Consider the following 10,293-nt stretch of genomic DNA (forward strand, 5'->3'; position numbering starts at 1 on the left):
TAAGATGAGTAAATTTAATTGCGAAAAAAAAATTATTCGACTGAAAGTCAAGCACGTTGCGATCGTGAATGAGCCTATCCATGCAGCTAAGAAATCGAAGATTTGTGTAACAATTGTTACCGCCACGCCACATAACAAAGGAATCCCAGGAAAATACCCGTAACCTAACACGTGCAAACTCACCAACGTTGCCGAGAAATGGAAGAGTTACTCGGAAGTCTCTGCTTAAATCTGTGAAAAATAAAACACGACACTTTAATTAATTAAGCAAATTGACTTTTCAGCTTTCAAATTATTTATTACTGTTGTCTAGTTTTATATTTATGTATTGCATGTTAGAACAAAAGTTCGGCTTTAAATGTACCACCTTAAATTACCAATCAGTGATTAAAATAAGTATTGTTACCTCGACTATGAGCTGCTCCACACTTTTACATGTAGTAGTTCTTGTAGCATCTCAGGTTTATTAGTGAAGCGACGCACTTTTTACGTTGTTCAGATCTTCACTAAAATCTTACAATCCAAAAAACCGCACCGCAATTACACTCGATTCTATACTCACTTTCTGTGCTATAACTGTCTGTTCGAACCGACCGAATAAACTTGCTAACGATGCAACTGCGCATTTACCGAAAATCGGCCAAAAAAATAATAAGATTGCCACTCGACGCACAGAGGCAAATATAGACATCGCCGAAATCTGAAATTACACAAAACAATGAAAACTCAGGACACGAAATTCACCTTCAACGTTAGCAGGATGTTTTTATTTCAGTAACTCGGTTTTTCTTCAGGCTACACGCTGCTCCTCGTGTATTATTCACAGATGTGTACGCTGGAAACACACTGATCGAACAACGTGGCACAACCTGACCAACGCGGTCTGAAAGCGGAACAGATACCGAGATCACGTGATATCGCTCCAATTGCTCAGAATCGACTGATGCCGCCCGACGCTCAGAAGAGATTTAAATGAGTTCTCTGAAGGGCGGAAGATAATAATTCCCCCGCCCTCTCTGTCGCTCTTCCTGTGGAGCTGCACGCGCCAGCCTAGTTATTCTCCCCCTCTCGTAACCCCCATTCCATGGGTAGAGCGACAGAGAGGGTGGGAGAATTATTATCTTCTGTTTTTCAGAGATCCGATCGTGGATCCGATTCGAATGCGTTCACGGGACGCTAACACCGTTGCTTAGGCTCTGTATTTTATATCTCTATGTTCTCAACGGCCAGGTGGAAACACCACGTAAGCTACGCGCAACGCGATTAAATGTTCAAAGCATTGTCGTAACATGCGACGTCAAGCGAAGTATGAATTCTCCGACCACCTACGGATGTTTATTGAACGGGATTTTCTCAACTTTTCAATTTCACTATGACGACGGTATGTTACCAACGTTTTGCACGCGATAGTTGTTGGTTATGAAGAACTTTTTTCGACGACGTGGTCAGTTGTTTGGTGGATAATACGTGATACTGCTAAATATATATCCTCAATCAACGCTATAGATACCGTATATGCTCTATGACTGTGGACATGCGGGCAAAGTACTGCTAGCGTTGCGTTGCGGTGAACGACAACAACAGAACGGCTCAAAACGCAGAGTCTTTACCAGTCTTCACAGTACTGATATTCCCAGGACTGCGTGGGATGGAGTCAGCCGTACGTAGAGCCGTAGAGGCGGATCGCGGTGTCATGCGTCGTGATTGTTAGGTATCGAGGTGAAAATATCAGTGACAATTTTCGATGAATTTACCAAAGGAAAACCGTTCAGCGTGATTAATAAGACTTCAAGAACAGCACAATGACGAACAAAGTCATCCGTATATTTTTCATTCGGTTTATAACCTTAAGCGTCACTGCGGCGATTGGTGCGTATGCGAACGATGTGTCACACACCGAAGTCAAGACTGAGCCACAGCTCCGGTGGTATTTTGTCGAAAGAATACATCCCGCGGAATCCACCTTGAATAATAACAGAGTAAAGAGAACAATCGAAAAACCTTTCGACGAAGTGGGGATAAAACTAATTGATGAACCAGATTGCAAGCAGGATTTACACCGCCTTTGCGGTAAAATGGTCACAAATGATGATGATTTGTTTGTACTCGAATGTGTTCAAACATTCAAGGTAAAGACCATTTTTTTTTAGGTTCTGAAGCGCTTCAATCGTATTACATTTGTACAAACCGATTATTGACACTGTGTTTGTATCACTAAAAAGTACATTCATTCCTCAACATTACATTTAAACATTATTACTCACTTGTTGCACAATCGATTGAATATTTTATAGCATTCAAAGGTCTAATAAAGATTAGTGCCCTAAAAAAAAATTGAATCTTAGGCAATGATTCGTGATCTCTAGTTTTTATTTATCCAACTATGAAGCTATATTTTTTGATTACATTATTGGATACACACTCCTGCCAAGATTGTAGAAACTATCAAATCATTGTGCTTTAATTTGGTACGAGAAATAATTACGGTTGCGTAGACATGTATAAGTTGTGATGACAACATCAGTGGGGTCATGACCAAGTTTCCACATCTGCTATTACAAATTGATCAAATATATTATCAGATTCAGTAGGTTACATACATGTAGTTTATTTATCTATAAATAAAGCTAATCTGGTACAGATAAAATCTACTGATGTGTAAATAGAATAATCATTTTAGGCATCGGTATTTCCTTCCATTGAATCTCTAGTCTTAATAATAATAATCACTTAAAATGCGATATTTATCTTTCCATCTCTAGAAGTTGGATGCATATTGTAACAAGCTGTAACCTATGAATTTCATTACAAAATTATATTAGAAAAGTTGTACATTCACAGCAATACAAAATGGCTCTATAAATCATTATTATTTGCAATTAAACAATTTTTCAGATAAGAACGGTGCTGCAGTATAGATTGGTTACAGATTAGCTAATTTGTTCAATGTTTTTAAATTTCGTTTTCAAATTAAAAATTTTTTTATTGTACCGTTCTGAGTTTGGGAAACAATTTTCATCAAGTTATTTACTGTGTTATTCACGGCATCTGTAGATATATCTCTGTTAGATAATAACTACACCGATGTGATAACCTTTCTTTATATTTTTCATTACTTAATATATGCAGTTTACTCATTGTTTGTTCATATTAGGTCAATCAATCATTGTATTATTACAGGCAAATGAAATAACAAGCCTGAACGAAAAATGTCAGCATGCAATCTGGAAGCACATACAGATTTTAATAGATGACAAACATGTAAAAAATTCAGTAACTGAAGTCTGCGGGCAGGACTTAGATCGGTTTGGTTGTCAAGTTACATCACAAGTAGGAACATATTTGGCTTGTATTGTTGATAAGCGAGATGAAATTGTGAAACCACAATGTCAGGAATATGTTCAACGTCTCGAGTGGGTCGCTTTCAGTGATTACAAAATCGTAACCCATGTTGAGAAGGATTGCTCAGCTGAAATACACGAGTTTCACTGTGGTAGAATACAGCCTTATCAAGGGCAAACGCTAGCCTGCCTACAGCAGTATTTAGATAAATTAGGGCCGCTATGCAAAAAACGAATTTTGCACGTTTCGGAGGTCCAGGGTGACAACGTTAAGCTTGATCGCCAACTGTACATGGCTTGTACACAAGATCACATCAATTTTTGTCCTCATATTAGGCCAGGGAGTGGCCACGTATACAAATGCCTCATGCAGTTCAAAACTGATAGAGCTATGACAAAACAATGCCAGGATCAGTTGACTAGACGTGAAAAATTGATAGCATCGGATTATAAAGTAAGCAAGGGCTTAGTCAGAGCATGCAAAGAAGATATTAAGACTTACCATTGTCGCCGATCAGTGTCAGAAGATAAAGACATCAGATTATCTCAAATCTTGTTGTGCTTGGAAGCAGCTGTGAGAAATACGAGTAAAATATCAGCTGATTGTCAATCGGAGATGTTTGATCACAGAAAGATTCTTATGGAAGATTATAGATTGTCTCCGGAAATAGTCAGCGATTGTGGAAATGATATACAGAATTTCTGCAACGGACTCGAGGTTGGTGGTAAAACCATACATTGCTTGATGGAACATACAAGGTCCAGGAAAAAAAAATTGCGAGTAACACCCAACTGCCAAAGAGCGGTTAGTATTATAAATAAAGTTAATGAAATAATTAAATCAAGATCAAATAACGAGTAAAACTCCTACATTGTGTTACTTCAGTTCACATATATGATCAGCAATTCATTATCTGTTGGTCATACCTGTTAGATTTGATACTGTAGTTGTTTAAAATTTTCTAGTATCCGGTGCTATTCTATAACACTTTGAGCATGAAATTTATTCTTTTTTCATTGTTGAAACACAATCAAAATGATTGTGATTGATATCTGAATGACCTGTATTACAGCTGGAAGGATTAATCAAAGAAGTCGATGCAGGTGAAGATTGGCGTCTAGACCCAGTACTACATGACGCTTGCCGATCGGTTGTTGATGTAGCATGTAGAGATGTAAGTTACTCAGATTTAGTATATAGTCATGAATATCCCGGTAGTCCTGGTGATCTATTGCAGTTCCTAAATGTTTTCTTACATACTTTATTGCGCTAAACTTAGGTTCGTGCTGGTGATTCCCGAGTAATATCTTGTCTGATGGACAAACTTGGCACGACCATTATGACTGTAGAATGTGAAGCAGCATTGGTACAAATACAGTACTTTGTGGCTAGAGATTTTAAGCTTGATCCACAGTTATATAGGGCTTGCAGAGCAGATGCCAATCACTTCTGTAATGCAAAAAAATCTTGGACTGCTGATGGCACTCAAACAGATCGTGAAAGAGGCGCTTATGTGCTGCCATGCTTGTACAGATACGCTGATCATCCTCAAACCAATATGACTGTTAGTAGCACATTATTTATCTTCCACATAATGAATCGAGCAATCATTGCTGGTAACGAAGTACTTATTAGATATGGAAAATTATATAGCATGATGAATTTTACTATGCACATGTCAATTAAGTATATATAATTTACGATAATTTATAGCTCAAGCGTGCTTGTTTGGATGAAATCAAAAGAGTAATGCGACAGAGGGCCTTGACTGTAGACTTACAGCCTGAGGTAGAAGAAGCTTGTCTAAACGACCTGTCATTGTATTGCTATGACAAAACAGAAAAAGGGAAAGAAGTTGAGTGTCTCCAAGATAATTTGGACAGGTATTGAACTCAATTATTTGAAATGTCTTTAGAATTGGTAATTCCTTATTCTCATTGTCGCTTTTATTCCTCTCTTTTATACTTCACAGTTTAGAACAGAAGTGCAAATCAGCTGTCGGTAATCTGACTGAGGAACAAGCTGAACACGTTGAACTCAACCCAGTCATATCATCGGCATGTGAACATATTATGGAAAAGCATTGCGAGGTATCAAGTTGTGTTTTATTCTTTCATCTGTATCCTCCATATTTTGTAAAAATTTCTCGTTTTGATCATTTTTCCACGTGTAATACATGAAATTGACACTGTGTTGAGAAAGGTACCAACAAGTGTTTCGTAGAACAGATTTAAAATGTGTTTAAGTCACGAAAAAACTGTTTGAAAAATAATTACTCTTATACTAACAGCTAAAATTTTACTATTTCCTCGACTGTTCCAATTTTTCCACCAAGTATAATGTTATTCATACTTTGGTACAAATGGTGAAGTATGCTTTGTTTTGTGTTAATATTAGGTGGAACTAAGAGCTGGGCGAGACGAAGGTGATTTAATGGAATGTCTGATTGAGCACAAAAATGATCCAGACTTGAGAAAAGATTATAAATGTCGAGCTGCAGTGGAACACTTTCAGTTGTTATCTTTGAAGAACTATCGGTTTACTTACAAGTTCAAAGAAGCTTGTCGTCCACATGTTGTACGGTGGTGCCCAACGTAAGTATATTCAATTATTGCCATTCTTACTTGCTTTAGGAACGTAAACTAACAAGTTTTAACTTTATCCAATCTGAAACTGAGTTCAACAGATCTGTGGTACCTTACACATTGTGCAAAAATTTGGTAAATCAAGTTACGTTCGATTCATCATACAGCCATATAGTTAATATCAGTATATTATTCGATTGTTCTTAGATCTAAAATTAAGGCTCAAGTTATCCAATGCTTAAGCACTATGGTCCAAGAAGATATAATACAAGAAAAATCACATCGAATTCCTAAGGAATGTCGACAGCAACTAAGAGCCCAATTATATCAACAAAGAGAAAACATCAATTTTGACCCTGTTTTGCAAAAGGCATGCTCCGCAGATATCCAAAAATTGTGCTCAGATAAGACACCAGGAAATTCGCAAGTAATAACTGCATACTATAAAGATAACGATTCTATGCTTATCAGATAACTTGACCCCAATTTTCTCCATAGAATATTGTTTGACTGAATATTTATATCAAAGTTAAGTTGCGCCACATTCTTGTAGATTTTGTTGAGCATTTATTTTTGATGTGCGTCGTCTTGAGAAGAGAAGGGTTTAACTACTTAGTTAAGTTTCTCTTCCTATTCTTACTAGTTTGCATACATTCAAATAAACCTAATATTACCATTGTTCAAGATTTTAGAATGCCTGGCTTCAAATAAACAGTTTTTGTCCGACGATTGTCACAAAAAGTTGTTCAATGTCAGGAAGCAAGAACTGCGAGATAGTTCAAGCGATTTTGCTCTTTTGAATAAATGCCATGCCATGTTGCGGCAGTATTGCCACGAAGAAAGTCAGTCTCAGGCTTTAACTTGCTTGAAAAAGTTCAAAGATGAGCGAACTTTCGATGATGGTTGCAAGGATATTGTCATTCAACGAATGATTGAACAGAATACAGATTATAGGTTTAATCCGAAGTTGCAATCAGCATGTTCTTCGGATATTGACAAACATTGCAAAAACGTAAGTAAAATAGTCACACTATTGCAGTTATTTCAAGAATTTCAAGAATTTCAAGATACCATTCAAAGAATATCGTGGGCCAGAGCATTCACCCATCATTTAATTTGTGCTAAAATTGACAGAAGTTTGATTTTAATATTGAATTACTATGTGTAAGGTGTTGAAAGCCAATTCCGCAGACAAAGAATTACAAGGAAAAGTAATACAATGTTTGAAAAACAAATTCCGAGACGATAAGCTCACAGATAAGTGTGAAGAAGAAATGGCAAACATTTTGAGAGAAGCTGCACTCAACTATCACCTCAATCCTTTACTTGCAACAATGTGTGCTCAAGAGGTACGTAATTGTTATAAATCATACTAGTTAACTTATTTGTGAAGTTTTTTTCCAGTAGTCATAATTTATGTAACATAAACTTCAGATCCGATATTACTTATGTAAGTACTTTTAATTTTAGATTCAATCGATTTGTGGCGAAGAAGAAAATACACCAGGTGCAGTCGAAGAGTGTTTAAAAAATAAATTCAACTCTGGAGACACCCAGATGCACGAGGAGTGCAGGATGGAAGTTGCGTACCTCATCGAACAAGCAAAAGCTGATATAAATGTAGATCCACTTTTACAAAAAGCATGCTCTATAGATGTCAGTAAATTCTGCAGCGACATACCTCAAGGAGCTGGCAGGCGTAAGTTTTGATAAACATTTGAATATAGTGATACCTTGCTATTATCACAGACCAGCAAGTTGCTGCCTTGATGGCTATAACATTGTGTTTGCATGTGTAATGAAATAACATGGCACGCACACATCAGTAAAAGAATGAATCAATTGAGAACCGAACGGTCATAATCGACTTACTTTAGCTTAAAAAGACAAATTTGTCGTTCAATGAAATTAATTTTACTTGGGTATCTCAAAATACTATATTAAAATATGAATTGCTGAAATCATATAAAATTAGAAACACCTGTATAAATGTACTTTACGCTCTCTCAATGTTTTGACTCCACTAAACCTCAGGTGCTTTAAATAACTACTGTACATTTGTTTTGAACACAAACGAATCATCTTCTAGTAGATCCCACTTCATATTAAGAATATTTTTATTGAAATTTCCAGATATCTTGTGTTTGCAAAATGTCCTCAATGATGAAAAAATATCGCTTCAGCCAGACTGCTTTAAAATGCTGTCTACCAGAATAGAAATGTTTAGAAATGCCGCTGAGGTAAGGCTATTGATTAATTTGGTAAAATACATTTTTTTCTCTTTCCTACAAGCGTCTTTGCAACTTTTTCTCGCAGTTATTGTGATAATACAATCACGCAAGATTGATTGGTATTTTAGAAAAAAATTATGTTTAAAGCTTACAGCACCGAAGAACATAGAAGAACTTTACTCAACTGTAATAAAAAAATCCCCAGCGAAAAGATATTTTTTGATTGTTGCGTCAACGGTTATTGGAGTTGCTTTTATCACTGGTATGTTCTGTGGGAAGGTGACAAGGAGAACAATGGTAATGAAAAATAAATAATCTATTCGACAAATAAGGTAACTTCTGCGAAATTGGGTAGCTAATAACTGTCATAGCTGAAAGCATTCGTCGCTTTAAGATGACGTCTGAATTTTATTTTAACAGATCTATAAAATATCTGGTTTATCAACGAAAGGAGTTTCAATTCGCAAATAGTCTTATTCAATTGTTTGTAACGTTGCATTTTATAAGATGATTTTATATTCTTAGAAAAAACTGTAAAGAGTGAAAAAAGGAAGAAAAAAAAACTAATTTCGTCGGTAAAAAGTATAATTTTTAATTATTACATTTCGAGCATGAAACAATAGTCATTCATAATGCATGGCAGAATCTCTCGTATTTTAAAATTTGAGCTTCCCATAGAGCTTTGATGTCACTATTTTGCAGCAAGCCATTATACTAACCTATGCAAAATTTAACTTTCTCGAATAGCTCTCATATTATCATCAAGTTGGCTACCAAAAAGCATTAATTTTAACTATGTATATCTGCAGTATACATCACCCTATCTAATGTGAGCAATTTTTTTTTCAAACGGAAGTACAGTTCGTCTATTCGGTCTAGTTACACTGTATGTTACAGAAAGTGATGTATCAGAAAATAAATTTGCATATAACATAATTGAATTTGCTACTAATTATTAAAGTGTATCAAGAGTTGAAACCAATGTTTTCGTTATGGTAATGCTAATTTCAGGTTACCCAAGAACCATTTCAAAGGACTGCGACTAAATTCTTTTTTTTTTCAATTTAACATTGCGACTAGACTGAATAGAAAAACTGCAAATAGTATAATAAAAAAACACATTCATTCAAGAGTTGAAAAAAAAAAGAAAGAAATTTGAAGTTGCAAGTGCAACTGTTCGTGTTGAACATTTTTATTGTTTATTCACAAGAGGCTTATTGAAAATTCAATACAGTGAAACTTCCAAATAGTCTATATCTTCGGTACTAAAAATAGTGTCCGTTATTGAGGAGTGTCTGCTATTCAGAAGAATATTAACATGTAAATTATGCTTCTGGAGATTTTTACACTGTCCGTTATAAAGAGGAATCTGTCGCTGAGAGGTGTCCATTAAGAGAAGTTTCACTGTATAGTGTATAGCTGCGGCTACTAACATACCTGGAAAGTTTTCAGAAATCTGGCGAATAAAGGCTTTATAATCTCCAAAAATAAACATAAACCCAGTACTAATGCACGGCTTCGTAATGAAGTGAAATTTTTTTTTTATTAAGCGTTAACATATAAAGTAAACATTTAGTAATTACTTTTATACAGATATCTATTCGCATACAATTACAAACATCAGGGCATGATTGATTTGAAATAATTGTACTAATAATTGGTATGGCATGATGTTGGACTATGAGCTGAGTCGGGGGGGGGGGGATATATATATACATGAACATTCGAAACTACAGTGTGATATAAATGGTTACTTTGTGCTAGTATCGAAAGATTAGCACGACGAAGTAATAGATAGGCTGACCAATCAAATGTACGGCGCAACAACTCTTGCCCGTTGGTGAGTTGTATAGATTATAATATTGTAATTTACGTTATATTAGTATTAAACATTGTATAAATTTCTACTATAATGATTAAAAAATAAACCATTTGATGAATGCGTTATGGTCTGTTTGCCTTAGATTCACGGTGACAATGAAAATTACAAAGGATTATTGGTCATTGTTGTGAAATCTCAATATCATACTAAGAACATTATTATCGTTACTCTCGGCATTGGGTGTTTGTTTCAATGGTTTCGACAATATATAGTCTTCGTTCCAGATTATTATTGATATTATAATTACAGACTA

General features: G+C 35.5%; 1 protein-coding gene across 1 annotated transcript; it reads left to right on the forward strand.

Moving 5' to 3' along the window:
- Nucleotides 1-1,632: 1,632 nt before the first annotated feature.
- On the forward strand, nt 1,633-10,100 carry LOC107221243 (Golgi apparatus protein 1). The gene is made up of 13 exons (XM_015660159.2): nt 1,633-2,129; nt 3,181-4,146; nt 4,415-4,516; nt 4,622-4,906; nt 5,056-5,225; nt 5,315-5,432; nt 5,740-5,936; nt 6,135-6,354; nt 6,613-6,939; nt 7,097-7,276; nt 7,398-7,626; nt 8,061-8,167; nt 8,306-10,100. Exons 1-13 carry the CDS (start codon nt 1,803-1,805, stop codon nt 8,471-8,473), a joined length of 3,396 nt encoding a protein of 1,131 aa, XP_015515645.1. The 5' UTR covers nt 1,633-1,802; the 3' UTR covers nt 8,474-10,100.
- Nucleotides 10,101-10,293: the final 193 nt, after the last annotated feature.

The sequence above is a fragment of the Neodiprion lecontei genome, chromosome 2 (genome assembly GCF_021901455.1).
Source record: "Neodiprion lecontei isolate iyNeoLeco1 chromosome 2, iyNeoLeco1.1, whole genome shotgun sequence".
NCBI lineage: Eukaryota > Metazoa > Arthropoda > Insecta > Hymenoptera > Diprionidae > Neodiprion > Neodiprion lecontei.

Coding starts and splice junctions, on each gene's coding strand:
- LOC107221243 (XM_015660159.2), top strand. CDS start 1,803: ATGACGAACAAAGTCATCCGTATATTTTTCATTCGGTTTATAACCTTA. Junction 7,627..8,060: donor ACCTCAAGGAGCTGGCAGGC/GTAAGTTTTGAT, acceptor TGAAATTTCCAG/ATATCTTGTGTTTGCAAAAT. Junction 8,168..8,305: donor TGTTTAGAAATGCCGCTGAG/GTAAGGCTATTG, acceptor TTATGTTTAAAG/CTTACAGCACCGAAGAACAT.